General features: G+C 33.9%; 2 protein-coding genes across 2 annotated transcripts; one reads left to right on the top strand and one right to left on the bottom strand.

The window, feature by feature from the left end:
- The first annotated feature begins 1,322 nt into the window (after positions 1-1,322).
- Positions 1,323-2,351, top strand: LOC114759118 (cytosolic sulfotransferase 15-like). The gene has a single exon (XM_028948212.1). It carries the CDS (start codon positions 1,323-1,325, stop codon positions 2,349-2,351), a length of 1,029 nt encoding a protein of 342 aa, XP_028804045.1.
- A 9,241-nt stretch (positions 2,352-11,592) lies between these two features.
- LOC114759125 (uncharacterized) lies at positions 11,593-13,861 on the bottom strand. Its single transcript, XM_028948225.1, has 4 exons — positions 13,791-13,861; positions 13,507-13,681; positions 13,089-13,162; positions 11,593-11,994 (listed from the first exon to the last, which is right to left on the bottom strand). The coding sequence occupies exons 1-4, from the start codon at positions 13,859-13,861 to the stop codon at positions 11,853-11,855; spliced, it is 462 nt and encodes a 153-aa protein (XP_028804058.1). The 3' UTR covers positions 11,593-11,852.
- Between the last annotated feature and the right edge of the window lie 7,557 nt (positions 13,862-21,418).

Raw genomic sequence — 21,418 nt, forward strand, 5'->3', positions numbered from 1 at the left:
ATAGTTATTTGACTCTATTTAGAAGACACTTTTGATATATTTCATTAAATTTAAGAAAGATATTAAATTTCATTAACTTTATCTTAAATTTTAATAATTTTTTTAATTTTATCCCTCCCTGATATACACACAATATACAGAAAAGTCAATAATCAAAGAAAAAAAATTGTACATTCATATATAAATTTAATAAGATAACTTATCTTAAGGACAAAGGCATATTCTCCCTCTTTCTGTCACATATGAGGAATATAGAAATAGAAAAGGAAACAAGTTGCGGGGGTTAATCAAGGAAGCAGAGAAAGAAAACAAGTTGTTCAAGTAAATCACACCATTATTCGTCCTAGTCATTCTTACATAACCATCTTAATTACTCATAAAAATTAGACTTGTACACCAAATTAAAATACGTCTCAAAATGTATAAAACAAAAAGAAAGGTCTTAAAATTGGCATCTTGCTTCTTTTCGTATGTTGAGTATTCACTTTAAAAAATCTCTACGCAAAAAGGAAATCAAAGAAATATAACTAAGAAATGGAACAAGCTGCAGGAGTACTAAATTATCAATTGTTTAATTCTGAGTCACTCATATCTGTTGGAATCATGAACTTTCATCACTAAAAAAGGATCGGAATCATAAATAAACATTGGACTTGGAAATTGAAAGGACAAAATATTGAGAAGCTCGAACATTAAAGGTAAGAAGTGATTAATGATTGGGTTAAGGTGCAAATTTATCCTATAAGTTTTCATTTAGGAGCATTGAGTACTTGAAAGGTTTTTTAGGGACAAATTTGCCTCAAAAATTTAAAATTATAGTAATATTACTCTTTAATATTAAAAAACTAATACTGACTACTAAAATAGTGATATTAACTATTAATATTTTTAACCTTATGGGTAAAACTGTTACGATTTTAAACTTTTAAGGGTAAATTTACACTCAAAAAAAGTTTTCCCATGCCTAGCTCTCCCAAATAAAAATTTGCAGGCCAAATTTGTACCTTAATCTTTAATAGTAAAGGAAACACCTTGTCGTGAAGGTTAATGTACCCATTAAATGAAAGATTCTGAGATGCTAATTAAACCACGTCCTCCATTGGAATATGATTCAGAAGCTTTAATGATTTTGTGCCACAACAAGCAAACGACTCCTTCCATACGCAATGCATTATTTTCAAGAAATAGACAGACAGATCCTTCCCCGTGTTCATTTCAAATAGTTTCAAGAGTTAATTGCCAAGTGATTCTATAAATAATCGAAATATGAGACCTTAGAGTTCTTATATGCCTATTACCACTTAACTATCATCAGTGTTCCCATGGCCGCGATTACTACAACTCCTTTCACAGAAAACCAACCAAATGTTGGTCTTGAGAACAAAGCTGGAGAGAAAGAATGTGAAGAATTTAGCCAAGAATGTAAGAGCTTGCTTCGCTCTCTTCCCAAAGAGAAGGGTTGGAGTGTTCCTTACATTTATCTCTATCAGGACATTTGGTTTTCACCAGCTCGAATCCAAGCCATATACACTTTTCAAAAGCAATTCCAAGCAAAAGATAGTGATATTGTTATAGCTTCCTTACCAAAAGCTGGCACTACTTGGTTGAAAGCCCTTGTTTTTGCCATAGTAAGTCGCAATCGCTTCTCTCCTTCACAAAAAAACCATCCTTTACTCATCTCCAATGCCCATGATCTTGTGCCTTTCTTTGAGTTCCATCTTTATGACAAAGAGAAGAATCCAGATCTCTCTAACTTGCCAGAACCAAGACTTTTCGGCACACATGTTTCATTTCATTCTTTGCCTGATTCAATTTCCAAGTCCAAATGCAAGATAATCTATATATGTCGTAACCCCTTTGACAATTTCGTATCTCTGTGGTTTTTCAAGAATGCAGTTGCAGCATCAACATCGCTCAGATTATCTTGTGAAGAGGCGTTAGAGAGGTATTCCCAGGGAATCAATGAGTTTGGTCCATTTTGGACCAATATTTTGGGTTATTGGAGAGAGAGCATAGAGACACCAGACAAGGTTCTGTTTTTAAAGTATGAAGATTTGAAAGGAGATATCAAGTTCCACTTGAAAAGAATTGCTGAGTTCTTGGGTTGCCCATTTGACTCGGAGGAGGAAGGCAATGGTGTTATTGAAAGCATTATTGAGCTGTGTAGCTTTGAGAAGATGAAGGAATTGGAAGTGAACAAGAATGGAAAAATATTGGAAAAGTATGAAAACAAGGTCTTCTTTAGGAAAGGTGAGGTAGGTGATTGGGTTAATCATTTTAAACCTTGGATGGTAGAGAAATTGTCCAAAGTGGTAGAAGAGAAGTTGGGTAGATCTCGTTTATCCTTCTAATTGCTCTCTTCAACCATTTAGACTATATAAGCCCATAATAATATATCTTCCTGCAGAAAATATGTATCAAGTACTTCACTTTTATTTCGATAAGGGGCTAAGCTTCTCGCCGGGTATTTTAGTGACAGGTTCTCCATCTTCACAAAAGGTTCTAGTACTTCATGTGTACTTAGGGAGAGTTATACTTTAAGGCACCTGAAGAGAAATAGAACCCTTGAATAAATTGTCTGTCATATTGTTCTCTAGTGATGAGATCAACCTTTCGGTTTCTCTCTTTTTGTATTGGTTTAAAAAAACAAGTTGTTCATGTACTAATCCTTATATATTCATTTATATCCATTTTGCGTATATTGCATCTATATTATTAATTTGAAGGACACATGCTTCTCATATTAATTGACATCAGATGCTAATCAAATCAATATTAATCTGTAATATATTTTTATTAAATCCAATTGTTATCAGGAAAAAAAGAAGAAGGCTTAATTCAAATTGCACAGCAAATTCACCACGTTAGGAGGAGAATGAAGACAAAAACCGAAGAGAGGAAAATACAAGATCTAAGAGTGGAAGCATCAGGTTGGCCAAAAAAAAAACCGGGGGGGGGGGAAGAGTGGAAGTTTCAGAATTCAACAAAAAACTAACATCCCACGCTCCCTCTGTTGATCGCGGAACATAATTGTTCCCACCCTTCCTCTAATTTATTTTTATTATTCTTTTAAATAATTCCTAACCTTCAGCAAAATATAGAAATGGGATTGGGCTTATTAAGGCATTAACTTAGACTCATTTAGTTTCTGATGGCACGCACAGATGACTTTTGTGCATATTCAGGCTTCCATGTTGTTGAACCACTTTATTTTGATGATAAGAAAACTAAAGGAAAATCTTTCTTTTCCCCCCTTTTTGCAGGGTCAGTAAAATCATAATTACATTGGATCAAGGCTAGAAGATCTCAAGAGAAGACAAGAGCTTATAATGTAGTTTAGTCTTTTAAAAATTGAAAGTTAATATCCTTGTCTGCAAAACTTCATAAATGCTTCAATTTGATTATTCTGAATTTTCTGTGTGCTTAACGAGTTAACCTTCTTCACTAACGTGATAACTAATGTTTGAATTCATGTTCCTTTCTTCTTGACTTGAACTTTTTTTTTCTTTTAAAATAAACTCAGAGTCTCTCCAAATTACTTTGAACTTAAACCTAATCTTTGTCAAGTTGAGAGTATTAAGGTTAAAGCCCTTTCAACAAGTATACTTCTTGAGATTTGAACTTGTATTCTTCTCCTTACAGAAGTAAGACCACTTATTATCTTAACAAACAGCCTATTGGCCAACTGGAAAAATCTTAACTCACTAAGCCATATGCCTAATGCATTATCCAAGTCACGGTTATCTATTCCTTCACTTTCATTGTCTATTAACACTGATATCTTTGACTAACGCGTTCATCATCTTTCATGGAATAAGCTTGTACTCTGAAAAAAGTCCAATGCGATAGTCTTTTTGTCTAACACGTTAGTTAGCCTCATTGTGAAGGATTTCCAAGATCGAGTATCTAGTCTTAAATGCTTAATTCTCCGACTAATGTGTCATCCATATGCTTTCCAAAATCAAGAGTTTGTCTTTGGAAAATCCTAAGATGTTAAGCTTTTGAGCCAATTAATGCGTTATTCGTTGACGAACTTGTGCCTAAGGCGTTAACCTCTGTGACTAATGCAGTCGAGGACCTTCCCAGTTCCTTTATGCGCGCACAAGTCTTTCACCAAAACAATCCTCAAAATCCCCAAAGCCCAACAACCGAAACAAAAAGAGACTTCCCAAAAAGCACAAAAAATTTTCACGTGGAAAACTTTTATTTTTAATATTTCAATTCAATATCATTTAAAGGGGTACAAACACAAATTACTCTACCACATCTGCATCCATGTCAACTTTTTTGGTCAAAACACACTCTTCATAGTAAACTGTCAATGTTGCTAAGTTACTTCAACGGTAATGTCATTCTTGTTTGAGTTTATAATGTCTATAGGTAGTTTTGCATGCAAGAAAAACATTGGTGTTTAATGGAAATTGGGTATAAGTTCTTGAGCAGATTTGCAATTTAATATTTTTTTTAAAATAAAAAAACTACCATACAATAGTATGACTTTGCTAAGATAGTTTTATTATAAACTAAGGTAATTTTTGAAAAAATTGTTTTTATTAATGTTTGGGTCTAGTAATATTAAAATTCTGGATTTAAATTTATCATAATACTTGAGTTAAAATATTGCATATCTAATAATAAGTCGTCGGACCTAATATTTTTTCAGTCCGAGTGTGCAAAATTGTAAAATATTCTTCTCCTGCTTGTACTTTTTTCCAAAGTAGGGATGCAAGTTCGCCTCCGCACTATGCCGTCCTCTGCCAAAGACCTCTTTACTATATCTTTGTTCAGAGCCCGACCCACCAGCATATACCTCTACGTCACTTGCTGCCCAAATAATAGACTGATCCTTCTTTTTTGATTTTGACTATTTATTCCAAATAATCGCATCACTCGCCAAGTGAGGCTATATGCATATTTGGAGACTTGTGAGTCAAATTTTTAAGCCTCTAATTGCTAGTGAACATCCACCTCCCATGGCTGAAACCACCACCACCACTTCGTTCACAAAAAACCAAACAATGGTTACCATGGAGGATATGAGAAACATTGCCAATAGAATAGGATTAGTTCATTTTTGTCTCGAAAGTTTTTATAAAAAAGTACTGGTTATCAGGAATTTTTTTTAGAGTAATATTGCCTTGAAAGTAATTAAAACGCAGCAATGTTACTCTTCATTAATAGATCCACCTCACTTTTTTTCTTAAGTCAAAGTTTTAAAGAAAAAATTCTTATCTTACCTGAACTGTAACACCTCGACTCTTCCTCTCCCTTAGATACTCTCATCGCTCGTCTCGTCTCATTGCTATCATCAACTCCTACCTTGCAAAAGGATAATTTTGTTAGGATTGAGTTTTATTATAAAGTAAACTAATTTATGGAAAAAATATTATTGTTTGTGGCTAATAAATTTAAAATCTGGGATTCGAATTTGATAGGGCTTTGCACCTCAACTGCAATCAAATACTTTCTTTAAGGCTTTTTGATGGAGAGTGTGAGCCTTTCATAAGATTCCAGAACCACAGCCTCCGTTGCATGATCTATTAAGAGGAATTAGAACCGCAACGACAAGAACTAAAAAAAAAAAAAAGCATTAAATGAAGAACCCTTTCGAAGGAGTTGTTATGGATCTTTAACTCGAGGCCGGAGACATTGTGTAAGGCCCAACATGAACAACCAAAGACTATCATCTATTTATATGCATTGCAGGCGTTCGGCTTGCACCAAAAGGGGCCCACATTGAAGAGATAAGATAAGAAAGCTTTCAAAGGGGCTATGTGCAACACCTAACTTTCTATGTACTAGTAGGATTATTTTAATGTCTATAAATCACTAAACGTTAGGTTTGTGTGTTGGGAAAAATAGGATATGTTTTTATTTGTTTCAAAACATAAATAATTAGAACTAGAATCTCAATACAAGAGTTGGACTTGAAAAGTAACATTAGAATTCATTGTGATAATAATTTAAACTTTTAGAAAAACTGACGAGTGATTCACAATCAACCCTACTTTCAATTTAATCTATTATCACCTAGAATGATGTCATACTATGAAATCTAATAATATTATGTTGAAATATAACAATTGTCTTGGTCGACAACATTTACTTACACCCAACAGTGCTCTTCTTCTTATGGAGGATGCAAAAATATATTTATATATATATATATATATAACAAGTACTTGTTGCTTGCCAAAATAACTAAAATATAGATATAATTAAATATTTGTGTATTTATACAAAAAAAAAGGGAAAATTTCATTGTAGGACCGCAGAAGACAATTAATTTCAAAGAGCCCCCAAAACTTTCTGAAACTTCACTACAGGACCAAGGGGGCAAACTGATATTAATTTCACAAAGAAAATGACGCTATTGCCCCTCATAATACTTATTGCAGGGTGTCATGTAAATAGACTAATTTCAGTTGTAAATAAAGGTATGTATGTTGCAAATTGACTAGTCCCACTTGCAAATGGGTTCTCTCACACTTATTCACTCACAGACACCTTTTTCAGGTGAATGAGGTGATATGTAAATGGACTAATTCTAATTGTAAATAAATGTATGTATGTTGCAAATTGACTAATTCCATTTGCAAATGGGCGCTCCCACACTTGTTTATTCACGGAGACCTTTTTCAGGTGAACGAAGTGACATGTAAATGAACTAATTCCAGTTGTAAATAAATATATGTATGTTGCAAATTGTCTAGTCTCACTTGCAAATGGGCTGTCCCACACTTGTTCACTCAGACACATTCTTCAGGTGAAGAATGTAATATGTAAATGGACTAATTTTAATTGTAAATATATTTATGCATGTTGTAAATTATCTAACCTCACTTGCAAATGGGTTCTCCCATACTTGTTCACATGAGGGGCAATAGGGTCATTTTCTTTGTGGAATTAATATCAGTTTGCCCCCTTGGTCCTACAGTGAAATTTCAGAAAGTTTTGGGAGCTCTTTGAAATTAATTGCCTTCTGCGGTCCTACAGTGAAATTTGCCCAAAAAAAAAGCATGCATTCTTGCTCTTCTTATAGCCCACATTCTTCTCTTGCAATTTCCTTTCCTTTGCTATTATTGACCTTGGCTGTATCACATGGAAGGGAAAGTGAGATTCTGGAAAATCCCCGCAGTAGAAATTATTATCAAACAAATGTACATATTACACAAAACATGCAAAATAAGCCAAAATAAAGTAAAACATAACCTTGCAAGTTAATGTAATTAAACATTTATGCGTAATGACAGATAGACAAAATAAATAAATACTGTGCAAATAATTAGTAGATACTGCCTTATGTTTACCAGTTACACTTGATCACAGCTTGGTTTATTATTATTTTTTGAAACTTTATGCTTAATCTGGAGGCATTTCCCAAATTTAATAAAAACCAGATCCAACATTCAAAACTCAAGTTTCATTGCATTCCAAGCTTTACCCGTTTCTTTCCCCGCTCATCGTGCGCGCGCGTGTTTATACAGATATATCTACATATATCTATATATATATATATATAAATATATATAAATATATAAACGCATACTACTTTTCACTTCCATAAGTCATCCCAATTTGACAGGAACCTCACATGTATTTTATTTAATCACGCCCTGCCCTTCCTAATCTCACAGCACATAGACTATCGGTTATATAAATATATATGCATATATATATATATATATCTATATCTTGCAACTATGACTGAAAATATTCTTACTTCTTCTACATACGTCACTTGTTTAACATTCTAATACATCTCATTTCTTAATCTGCAAATTTTTTTCCAGCTTTTGGAATCATACTCCGACAGTCACGGTTTACATAGGATGGAGCAGAAACATACCTATATATCACATCTCCTCCCTCAAACCCATAGAACCCAGAACCATAGACCAGCGAAAGTAGCATCCCTGTCTCAGCCTTTGAAAACAGAGGAGAGAAGCAAACATTCAGCCACAAAAATCAACATGCAACAGCATCACTTACATGATCAAACATCCATCAAACATCTCCTACCCATAATCCATTTAGATACTCACTTTCTCTCACTAGCACCCAAATTCCATCGTCCCTCAAACCCCCAACCGTGCAGAGAATGAAAAAAGAAGAGTAGGAGATTGATCAAGAGACTCACCTTGACCGAAAATCACTCTTGCATGTAGCTTCAACACCTCCGATCACCTCCTCCTCTCGGTCTATCTCTCTATCTCTCTCGACTCTCTCTCTCTTCTTTCAATCTCCAGGTGCGAAATGGTAAGGAAGAAGGAGCAGATGGATTAAATGGGTGGAGAGTCACGTGAGGCATGTGCGGGAGTGAGCAGAATGTCCATTTTGCCCTTGCACCTAATGCTTTCTTTCACTTTCATCATGCTGTCTTTTTTAAATAAATTGAATTGGGGCTGGACATGATTAACCAAATCCCAAATGACATTCAAGAGTATTTAAAAAAGACATATTAAGATATTATTAGTTTATCTTTAGGAATAAATTTTAAAAAACTCAATTATCCTACAAATATCCATTGAATTCATTTGAATTTGATCAAATCTAATTTTGATGCATTCTAATAATCATATCCTTTATATATACACACACACACACATATATCTCTTTACCACATTGTTTTAATTATTTAGAGGATATTCACGGTATCCATTTATCTTGAAAATATCATATTTAGCTGTCAAGCCATTATCTCACCAAAACACTGAAAAAATAAGGCATTATTAGTGACAGAATTTAGCGAATCCGTGACAAATTCTGTCACTGAAATTAGCAACAGAATTCAGTGACGGGATTTTTTTGTCGTTAAATTAGTAATGGATTAGTAACAAAATTTAATCTTGTCATTGAATTAGAGATGGATTAATGATAAAAAATTTTCCGTCATTAATTTTTATTGCTAATCTATCCCTAACTCCCCACATAACATTTTGTGACAGAATAAATTCTGTTACTAATTTTTGTCACTATTCCATTATTAATCTATCACAAAAAATTACAATATAAATATATAATATTTTTTAGTATTTATTATTAAAATAAAAATATAATATATGACAATTTTTCAATAACATATTATATAGATAAAAATACAAATATTATAAATAAAAATAAAAAATAAAAAATAAAAAATACTTATTTAATATTTGAATAAAAATATTAATGGTTAATTATTTTTAATAAAATAAAAAAATAAATTGAAATAAATAATAATATATTAAATTATAAATATAACATTTATTATATATATTTGTATTTGTAATTAGAAATATTATATATATTTTTGCATAAAAATTTTGCATGTATTTCTTAGCTTAGCTGGCAAAGGTTTTACCATGCGCAAGCACGAAAGAATGCTAAAGAGCAGTAAGTGGTTAGCTAGATCGGAGATTGTGGTATTTGTGATAGTAAGATGTCAATTTAGAGCTAATCTAAAACCAAGCCTGTTGAAGTTAGGATTTGTCTCTTCTCAAACTTTTGGAATTCTTGTTTTTCATTTGTCTCTTAAAAAAGATAGTAGATGCATTCCATATTATTTCTTTGTTCAAAGAAAATCAAGGAGGATCTAGAGCAACAAGCAGACTTTGTCGCCTCCAATATCACCAATAGCGGTGTAATATCACAAATTTTATGGAGTTACGTAAAGCATGATGATAGAGAAAATTTTTAGAGAAATTTTTGAGATTAAGACCCTTAAAATATGGTCTAAAGAATTATAAAGTTAATTTCAGGACTATTTTCTTGGAAAATTCAAGGAAAAATAGTTAGAGGATAATTTTTGAGCTGAGATTTTTAGGATAATTATTTTATGGGCTAAAGAAGTTAATGGAGGAAGAAAATTTATATAAAATATCCATGTTTGATTTGTGGAATTATTTGATTATCCTAGAAAAATAGAGAAGAATCAAATTGAAGGGAAAATGAAGACCAAAGGGCATAATGGTCATTCCATACCCCTCACCCACTTAATCTGCCCTAACATCTTCTCCCTTCTCATTTTTCCTCCGCTGTTCGAAGTGAAAATTGGGGGGGGGGGGAGAGAACTGAGAGAGTTCAAGAGAGATCAAGAAGGGGTAAGGCTATTGGAAGAGGGAATCGATTCATAGAAAGGTGAAAATCAAACAAGTTGAGTCTCTTGAATCTTCTTCCGTCTTTGTTTGTTGTTATTTGGGCATGTGTTGCAAGGTGATGATGAAGATGAAATCTGGTTTGAGAGAGAAAGTGAAGAGCATGAGAGCCAAGCTATAGAAATCGTGCTTAATGGTGAGGATGGAGTTTGTGGTTGGGATTTCTGTACTTGCTTGTATAGTTGAGTGCTTTGGTTTTAGTTATCGAAATAAGGATGTTCAGTTTGTTTGGTGGTAGTTTGAGAATCTTGGGGTTGTAGGAGATGTAATATATTTATGTATGTGTGTGCACTACAAAAAATTTGACTTTCAGCGGCGACAAATGTCGCCGCTGAAAGTCCAAAAGTCGCCGCTGAAAAGCTTCGGCGGCGACATTTTGTCGCCACCAAGTCGTTGCCGTAGCGACCGTGGCTGAAACTTATCAGCGGCGACAAAAAAAGTCGCCGCTAAAACTGGACATTCAGCGGCGACAAAAAGTCGCCGCTGAAACTCCTTTCAGCGGCGACATTTTGTCGCTGCTAAAAGCTGATGAGTTTGCCACTCAGAAACGTCGCCACTGAAACATGAGAATCGGCGGCGACCAATGTCGCCGCTGAAGGTTGCTTCGGCGACGACATTGTGGTCGCCGCTGAAGGTTGCTTCGGCGGCGACATTGTTGTCGTCGCTGATTGTCATTTTAATTATTTTTATAATATATTAATTATGCAAAAATTTTTATTTATATTGCTGATAAATATTATTAAAAGGTTTAATAAAAATAAATTAATTAACACACAAATATAGTATATTAAATAATAAGATTTATAACCATCAAAGTGTTCTTTATGTCTCTAACTGAAAAAAAAATTGTTCAATTAAAAGATACATTACATAATACAAAAGAAAAATTACGTAGAGGGATCAATACTAGGGACGCTAGAAGTAGGGGTATCTGCAGGAGCATTTAACTGCATCTTTTGCATGAAAGCAATGAACTGAGCTTGTATTCTCTGTTCCATCAACTGCTCCATCCTTTGTTCAAGTTGCGTACGCTCTGCTTCCATCTTTGCTCGCTCTGCAGCACGTTCTGCTTCCATCTTTTCTCTCTCTGCTGCACGTTCTGCTTCCATCCTCTCTCGCTCTGCAGCAAAATTTGCTTCCATCTTTTCTCGCTCCTCTTGAAATCTTCTTTCAAACTCTTCATACAATTGGGTGCGTACGTTCTCATGAAACAGGGGTTAGAGTTTAGGTAGAGTAGATGGATTTAGTCCCTACACACACACAGACGTATGAAATTGTTATGATTTAACTCTCTAAAATGTAAATGATTTTTGCTCTAATATAATAATCTATTCAAATCAGATTTTTGAAACAGATTTTTATATATATAATAATCCCCTGTAATCCATTCGAACACCAACAACAATTATATATATTCTCGTTATAAAAACTCTATTTTTGACTCATATTCATTTCCTTAGATAATGTCATTTGACAAACTGTTACTTGTTAAATTTATTGGTGCCAAAAGCAAAAATATTGCAGTGACTTGCCACACTTCAGCAAATTCAACACACAAAAAAAGAAGAAGACAAATTTCAACAAGAACCACATAGATTTCAGTAAGTACTTGAACTTTAGGCACAGTTCAACACAGGATTTCAACAATATAAGATACACAAGAACAAATTTTTTTAATAAAACAGCACAAGAATCTAACTTTCCTCAACTGATAAACTATTTTTTTAAGTTATAGCAAGAATCCAAAATGATTAGCATGAGCAAAAACTTACTTGGACTGAAGCAACTGCTGTCAAAAGTGAAGAGATCACAAACAAAGATAGAACGAAGAAGGAACCAAGACCCATCAAAGACCCATCTAAACCAAAAGTAGTAGTTATATCAGTATTTTGCACTAGTGATAACTGATAAATCATAAACATTAAGTATAACCAGACAAGCATTATAAATAATCACTTGATCATAAACACTAAACAAGGCAATCAAGAACACCAAACATTAGGCCACTGCTTTTGTTAATTATTGAAGACATACCATTCATGGACATCTTGATTTGTTTCTCACTAATTAGTATCTTGCTTGTAGCCTTCAAATATAAAATCAAGGAAGAAATTTCTTATGATCAAGTATAAAGAGCCCTAAGAAAGCAATGTCTCTTTTTTTTTCCTTGACTTTGCAGTCAATGAAGTCAGTGAAAATCAACAATCATAAATGAAAAACTTGCAGGTTTAGTTAACTTTCTTGTCAGATCATCTAGCCATAGTGTTAGTAAACAGATTATGGGCATCCATAAAGATTACGTGCTTAAGAGAATTAAACAAACAGTACCTATGAGTATATAACACTAGTACAATTAGCAACGACATATAACCTATATAAGAGTCCTATTTAATAGCATCCAATCATCAGTCGCTGCCGCTTTCTTTCAATGACATTCTGATATGCCTTTTGCTTGCCCCACCAGTTTCTCTTATTTCTCACGTTACACTATAGAAAACTGACTCTACTTGTAACTTCTCACTTCTGTAGTTTATTAATCAAAGTTAAAACATGCTAATATATGAAAGATCAAATTGGGTTATAGGTTTTATTATTATTGTCAGCCTTTGACTTAATCCAAAATATATTTAACTCAAATTGCATGGTTCTCAAAACATCAATTCACTCCTACAGAGCATCAAAGAACAAAAGAGAACATGAAAATTTTGCTGACCAAAAATTCTGAGTTAATTGAACAAAAGTTGCATAGAATAGCAATTGATTTATTTAACATATACGATCTTAAAAAACATTTGCATAGAATCCGTATTTTAAAAAAAGTTGAAAACGAAGGTTCAAACTATTTTGCTATTGGCGGGGAAGGGTTGCAATATGATTTATCAAATGTAGCTGTTAATCATGAAAATCAACAAGCCCGAAAAAGAAATATAAGAATGGGATCGAAAAGCTCACTCAAATAACATAAAGTAGGAGGGTCCTTCTACAAATCCTGGAGCTCCTTCAAGATGCGTTTCGATGCCATAGTCCTTAAAGACAGAATATAGAAACCACAAGTACCAACAATAACGCTTTATTAACAATTAGACTGTGAAGGCTAGAGACCAATAAAATAAATTGCTGGCACAAATATCTCGAGGTCGAATGGATAACAAAAGAATAGGTAACATTCTTTTTTGATGACTACATAGAAAAAGAAACAAGAGAGATAGGGCATGAAGGCCGGATTACTTGAGGTCCAATTAAAGCAACAGAAGTCAGAGACGAAGGAATTGTGGATAAAGCTGTGAGAGAACAAAAATCGAGCACGGTAGAGAAAAATAGATAAGGAGGAAGAAGAAGCAATCAAAACAATAGTGGAACGAGTACCCACGGCTTGATAAGCAAAACCCATGGTGGTCACAGCATTGGAGACTGAAGAGGGCGAGAGCGACTGAACGATGGAGCGAATGAGCAAAGCAGTAGCAAACCCAAGCAAACCCGTGGCGATCAAGCTGAAGAACAAGTAGGGCAGAGGTGTGGCCACGCGAATGAAGTGCCTGGAGGCTCTATTTTTTTGTTTTTTAAAGCTTTATGGTGTGAGGTCCTTCCTCAACCAGACTCTACATGTCTTTAATTATGTTTTAAAATTTAATTTATATATAATATAGTATGTACTGCTTCTGGTACTTGTGCAACAGATGCCATAAGTAATTTACAACTTCGGTTACTTGTGCAACAGTAGTCATAGGTTATATATAGCATCTGTTCAAAGTCGAACAGAAGCAAAAATATGAGACATTAACTATCACTTCTGTTCCTTAATTAACAGAAGTAAAATTGAGTAGTAAAATGAATATTTTGCACTAGTGTCTACTCAACTAAACTCAACAATCTTTTGGTATTCTCTAAAACCCAAAAAAAGAAAACACACCCACGCACAAAAGAGCAGATTAGGATGAGTGCAAAACCTATCTTCTTGCTCGAGAACGCACTGCTGATTCGCGATTCTTCAACATCCTGCGCTGCCTTCTCTCCGCCACCAGCAACGAGCCCAAGGGAGAAACCTTCAGAGGCAGAACTACTCTTTCCCCACGACAAACGATTGAACCGCTCGGAGCTCGTGCACTCCGCGACCAAGGGCAGTTCCCGATCGTTGTTCTTGCAAGCCTCCAACAACGATTTCACCCAACAAGGATCCACTCGCTTCTCGCAACCTTCTGTGTTCAGCTATGAAATTTAATGTCGGAGGAAAAAAAAATTGGATCTCAAAATACAGAACAAGAAGGGGGGAAAAATACAGCACTACAAGAAGTTAGATGCTTGAAACTTCTCTGCGTGGATGACAGCAAGAAAGAACGTTGGAAGTGATGGACTAAGCACAGATGGACGCTTGAAACTTCTCTGCGTGCGCGGCGCTGGTCTGGTGAGAGCGAGGGAAAAGTAAACTTTCAGAAGATTATAGGGCGGGTTAAATTGTTTTGGGTTTCAAAATAAGAAACTTTAGATACAAAAACAATGCGCCAGCCTTGCCAATAACACACGTGGCTTCAGTGGTAGGGGAGTGTTAGCTATTATAATTTCCAGGTCCCCTGTTCGAACCAGCCGTTTAACATTAAACATTTTTTTTTAACCTTTTTGAGCCAAAATTAATGTGTAAAAATTGGGCATTTTCCAGATTCGAACACAGGACCTCTACACTGAAACGAACAAGCGTGGCCAGCCAGGCTAATGAATTTAATTGAAACCATTGAGCAATAGAAAATATATATAATATGCAACTGTATATGTTTTACAAAATTTAATTAATCACATTTTAAATTAAAAATATAAATAGTAATTATATTTAATTAACTATATACATGATTTTATTATCTATATCTCTCACACATTTTTAATTAATTATATTATCTCCTTTAATGATTTTATTTCTCAATCCTCTCATACATATGTTCATCATCAAATATTATTATGTCAATTAAGTCTGCTCACACTAATTTAATTATAATAATCTCTCACATATATTTAATTATGTTATCTCTTTCAATTATAATATCATTCTCTCTCTCACACATACAGACTATCTCTCTTCCAATAATACTTACATCTACCTTTCACCTCTCACCCTCTCACACACACACTCTATATTTCATTACTTATCCCATCAAACTTGCATACTTTTTCATGCATGCCTCGATCTCATTTCTCTTCCATGCATAATGTTTTTCTATTCCATCTCTCAAACATTTGGATATGGGATATGTGTTAAACACACACTCCAAACTTTCTTCCTCTTCCTTTCTCTCTCAAACACCATATTATCTTTCTTTTAGTCTCTCTCTAACACAAAAATACATTAAAAAAAACATTAATTATCAAAGTTACTTAATTACGCAAATAAAAGATTATAATATAAAATTTTTACAAAAAAAAAGATTAAAAAAATGTGAAAAAACTTTCAGCGGCGACAGGAAGAGTCGCCACTGAAAGAGGATTCAGCGGCGACCTATTGTCGCCGCTGAAAGCGACATTCAGCGGTGACAGGAAGCGTTGTCGCTAAAAGAAGATTTAGCGGCGACAGTTAGTCGCCACTAAAACCACATTCAGCGGCGACTTAAATTGTCGCCGCCGTAGTGCACACTTTCGGCCGCGACAAGTTTTGTCGCCGCAGAAAGTTGAAGCTACAGCGGCGACAATAATAAGTCGCCGCCATAACTCTCACTTTTGGCGGCGACATACTTGTCGCCGCAGAAAGGCCGACTTTTAGCGGCGACAACTATTGTCGCTGTTGAAAGTGGTCGCTGAAAGTCCAGATTCTTGTAGTGGTGGGTGTTGTGTGTGTCAAATCTGGAATTTTAGTGGCAATATCTCAAACTGGAAAATTGAAAAATTATTACGGGTTAATGCTCTACAACTATTATTGGCATATTGAGTTATTGGATCAAGTTTAAAAGCTCTATTGTGATGGTAAGAAAATAGTTTTAAAGCTAGAGAATTTTCAGAGCTAAGGTAAAGGGGGCTGCTCCAAATTTGGGAGAATGTTTAGAACCTGGAAAAATTTTCCAGATTTGTTTATGAGTGTGGCGTGTATTATAGGAAGGAAAGAAAGATGATTAAAGCTCAGTGTAGACATATTAAAATATTTTTGGAAGCATGGGGTACTGTTCGAAATTGATTAAAGTGTGAATATAGATATTGAAATATGAAAAAGTTTACAGATTAGCAACGTTGTTGAAATTAATGTAGAATTTGAATATTGATTGAGAGGACTGAATCAAGATTTTTGGACATTAAAATAGTAAATAGAATGATGCATATGAAGTTGGAATTATGAGAGAAATATCTGAAAAGACTAATGTACTTTTCTGGTCCTAAATATAAGACCCTTATACCAGAGGAGTATGATAATTTGTTCATAAGTTTGTGTATTATAATTGTCGTTTATATATATATATATATCTATATCTATATATGCCTGTGTGTGTAACCCCTGGAAGTATGATCGTGGGAAGCATGAGGGAAAAGGGAGAATACTTAAATACTCATACCTATATATATTAATCTATCCTTACCTATATAATTTATAGGATTTGGTATTTGTTTAAGTCCACTAAGAAGGAAGCCAAGGAAGAAGCAAGGGGAAGTTAGTATAGAAGAAAAAGCAAAAGGTGGTAACTCTTTTCCTTTAATGTGATTGTGCATTGATTGCCACATGCTTGGATGTGCCTTTATGCTGATTATGCATGAGAACATATAAGTTGCCTTTACATGATAATATTTGTCATGACAATATGCCCTGGTTTCTATTTATTTTGGAATGTGGGCGTGATAGATAGCGAGTAGTGATAAACCATATTCTTAATATGTTTAAAATGTGCATTTTGGGGCTATTTTAGGGAATTAATGAGATAATATTTGCATTATTGCTTAAATAATTTGTTAATGCACATGGATTGAGAATATGATCAAATATGATATTTGATTAGTATTTTGAATGAATTTTCAGATTGGAAATTATTTCTTGGGTTTTATTTGAATTTATTACAGGGGTGGATTGGGAAAGAAATTTAATTCTGGATCTGAAGAAATGGCAAGACAATTTTGGGCTAGGAATAGCAGAAATAAGTTTAGGCCTAACCCAAGTGAAATAGGAGGGAGATCCTGAATAATGAAGCGATGTGTTTTAAAGCAACCTGAGGGATGAAGAGATTCTGTTGGGAACCGTTAGGAGGAGACTTGGGGGGGGGGACAGCTCATCATCATCTTGACTCTAGATTGAGTACCAAAGATAGAAAGCAATATCTCTCTCATATTTTGGACATTTTTTTCAGACCCCACAGTCACTGACTTCAACCTTCAATCATCTTTATTCTCTCTACCTACCGAGTCTCTAAGGGATCTATCTCATCCTTCCCCATCAATTCCTCTCATTTTTGGTGAATCTCCGTCTCACACTCAGTCTTCATTCTCCCATCGACCATCGACTTCCATCGCTGCTCCATGGGTCCTTCATCTCATATCCTGATTTCAGTAGAGCTTGATTAGAACATGCATGGCTAAAGTTGAGCAGATTCACCTAGAAGATGCCAAGCTCGAGCTCTTGTTCTGATTCAAATGAAGATCGATTGCTCCCTGATTCAGTTTAGAGTTATAGTGAGTTAAACGAGTTGCTGAATTCATTATAGAACTCTGTAATCTTCATTGCTTTTATTAACTGATTAGTGAGTGCTAGGATCTGTTAATTTGATGATTTATTGTAAGACCGAGTTGGTTTACTCCTCCTCTTCTGAGTTCATATCAGTTGTGGATTTAATCGAGTTGGTTGATTCCTTCAATTGATGTGTTGAGTTTTATGACGGACCACATTTGTGGCTGTTGGTAGGAGGATTATTCATCTTTTTAGCGGTCCGGAATTGAATCATTTACTTTCTGTAATTGCTATAGTCATAGGATTACAGTGAGAAGCCCAGCGAGTTGTTAGGCAATTTCTTGAGTTCAATTCCAGATCTTCTTATTTGAAAGTGAGCCAGGAAGGCGAAGGTAAATTCCAGGTGGATTCCACATTAATTTTTGTGATTTTGTCTTCTTGATTCAATTCCATTGTTGTTCGTTAGCAACCAATTCTTAATATAAAAAATTCATAAATATTTAGTTCAAGATAGTAATCAGACATTCATTTCTTCCCTTGTTATCAGATACTTAAGCATTGTTAATTTGGTTAATTTGCTGGCTTAAGGACTCTTTAGGAATTCTTGCTCCATTTAGCTCCTTGAGATCCAACCTAAGCTAGACTCTCCTTCTGCATTTAGTTTAGTAATTTTTTTTGAAGAGTAAGACAACATGCTTTTCAATTGGCTATGTGGGTGTATGGTGTATGTGCATCATTGATTTTATTTAGATGCAAGGTGTTGTTTTCTTTGGCCTGTGTAGCATGTTATTTGTGATCTTGTATGATTACGTGAAGAAAATTTGTTACTACAAAGATTCTCTAGAATCTTACCCCTTCTTCCATGTAATACAGTAAGAGCAAGTACTCCTAAGAGCAAGGGAGTAGTGATTAGTGGAGCTTAAAGGTCCAGGAAGCTGAATATCTTTTGTGTGTGTGTGTATATATATCTTGCTTAAAATCCATCTTATTTTAGAGTGAAGATATATTGTATATCTATTTTAATATATAAATATTCCTCCATAAGGAGATGACTAAGGGCAGATAAACCATAATAACTACTATTGAAGGAAATGATCAATATTTTGATATATAGTTATTATTTTGTCAAAAATTATGTTTATTTGTATATGTAACCCGTTGTATGAGCCTATGGCCAGGGTGTTGAATGTTAAACCCTACTAGCTATAATTGATTTAATACAGGATTCAAAAGGTTGGATGGAAAAAGAATGGGTTTGATGGTTGAATATGAATCATGGGTCTTAGACAATTTTTACCCTTTTTGTAAAATGGTTAAATTGGGTACTTGAACCACTAGATAGGTTACTTTGAAAGTGAGTTTTTGAAAAGTTTAAAACTTTTCAGAAAATCCTATTCTTTAAACAAGATCAAACTTCGTGTTTGGGAATTGTAAAAAAAAAAAGAAGTTATCTTTCCCAGGATTGAAACCTAGCTTTTAATGATTCGAGATTAAATAGAATAACACTATTGCTGTATAAGGGATAGTTGTTACAGGCGGCAGAAGCATCATCATCTATTTGTCAAAGATTCAAATCAATTTCAACCCTTTAGGTCTCTTCCATTTACTATCTCCCATACTTTCTTGCCATTTTTTGGCCCCAGGAAAATTTTAATCCACCCATTCTCCTTTTAATTGTATTCTTGTGATTACATAATAGTCAAAATGGATTATGGATCTTTTGCCAATTAATTCTTTGCAAACAAGTACTGTGGCATTGATATCATTAATTGGGTCAAGGTTGTTGCTTATTAGTGGATAGGGAATATAATAAAGAAATTAATCTTGTTAGTGTTTTCTCGCAATTTGAAGCTGAGAAGAGATGAGGAGTGCATCATCCATGTTGATTCAATATGATATCAATTGTATGGCAGGTTTATGTGTTTTAGTACTTGTGTGGCTCTTTTGAAAAATTCTTATGCAGAAGCACATAAAAGAGTGGAATGGGGACAATGTTAGTAATCAAGGTTGATGCTTCCAAGAGAATTACTGTGTTTGTGCATATGGATTGTTTGCTACTACAATCACACTTTAGTGGACTAATTTTTGAATGAAATGTATGTGTGCTATAGCTTAAGTTGTTCATTCAAAAGTGTTAATTTTGGATTTGGTATTGCTAATTATTAGGATTAATTTGATGTAAGAGTAAAAATATGTTTCATGAATCTCGTTTTCTATAATTGGATCCTGTCAAAGTGTGGTGTAATACCCAATGGGGAAAAGAAACACAATCACTACAAATATGTTTCATGAATCTAGTTTTGGACAACACCCAAAATATATATGATAACAAATACATAATGCTGTAAAAATAAACTATTTTGATGCTGTTAAAGTATGTTTTACAGGGGACCACAAACTAAGCTTTGTTTTGGTGCAATGATCTTTATGCAGAGTATATTTTGCACATTTAGATTTGGTGCAAGGGATCCCAAATTTGTCAACAAAATTTCTGTTAATTAGGAACCACTTGTTTGCAGAGAGACAATAATATGAGAACCAATATTCAAACCATAGATGGTGACTGAGTGGAATTTCTAAATTAGCAAAATTTGGAGCATAATGGTGAAAGAGATGTTAGAGAAAGAGAAGACAAGACAAGGTCTCAAGAGATTGTATAAGTCTGTATCATGGGTTGTTTGCTTTTGTTATGTAATAGTCTATAGTTTTGTATTATGAATGATCTGTTATAAAGCAATTTTGTAGTAGTAAGTATGCTGTTATGGTGTAAAACCCAATTGTGCAAAGACAAATATGAAAATATGTTTCATAAATCTAAGCTTCAATAATAGAACATCCAAACTGAATATGTTATCATGCCTATTAATGTGATTTATATAATGTAGAAATTAGAATATACTTAAAGTTTAATTTGACAATAAATATAATGTAAAAATTAGAATTTATTGTAATGTAGAAACTAACAAGGAACCACAAGAGGGCCGAAAGTACAAATATATCCAACCTGACTATAATTAAACGAGCTGGGAACCAAAAAAATCTAGCTTGCTAGGTATACATCATGTCTCCTATATATTTTTCTTGACTATACATTAAAAGAACTGGGAATAAAAAAAATTCTAGCTCGAAGCTATTTACTAGTTTACTTTCTAGCATATAAAAGTACAAATAATATGAGAGCAAAAGAATCTTCTTTCATTGGCTTCACTTTAAATGCTTGAAGGCAATTACTTGTTTCGTGAGAATGTAGTTGGTGGCATCCAAGTTGATGAATATGCTTCATAAAAATGCATTGAAATAAATTTGAAATAATATAATTAATTAACATATCTTAGAAAAATGAAGTTATTATAATGTAATAGCATAACTAGTTGAAATATACATGATTTAAATTGCTGCTCATGTCGATAATGTGATATGGGCTTCTAATGTTCCAAAAACCATAAAAGATATGTAGAATCATAGAATGACTTGCTAGAATAAGATGAGTAGAATTGGCCTATAATATAACACAATTATATTCAGTAAGTATAATTAAAGAAATAACTATTATGTTTATTAATTTTGTAGACACATTTATTTTACTTGATGAGTGTAACGAATATTTTGGGAACAAAAACTTGCTTGATGCAGTTGAAGTAACATGTTCTACTCCTTT

Source organism: Neltuma alba, unplaced genomic scaffold (genome assembly GCF_004799145.2).
Source record: "Neltuma alba isolate B1F8T4 unplaced genomic scaffold, ASM479914v2 tig00001562_pilon, whole genome shotgun sequence".
Taxonomy (NCBI): Eukaryota; Viridiplantae; Streptophyta; class Magnoliopsida; order Fabales; family Fabaceae; genus Neltuma; species Neltuma alba.

Coding starts and splice junctions, on each gene's coding strand:
- LOC114759118 (XM_028948212.1), top strand. CDS start 1,323: ATGGCCGCGATTACTACAACTCCTTTCACAGAAAACCAACCAAATGTT.
- LOC114759125 (XM_028948225.1), bottom strand. CDS start 13,861: ATGACTACTGTTGCACAAGTAACCGAAGTTGTAAATTACTTATGGCAT. Junction 13,682..13,790: donor TTGCACAAGTACCAGAAGCA/GTACATACTATA, acceptor ACAAAAAAATAG/AGCCTCCAGGCACTTCATTC. Junction 11,995..13,088: donor TCCTACTTTATGTTATTTGA/GTGAGCTTTTCG, acceptor CTTTTGGTTTAG/ATGGGTCTTTGATGGGTCTT.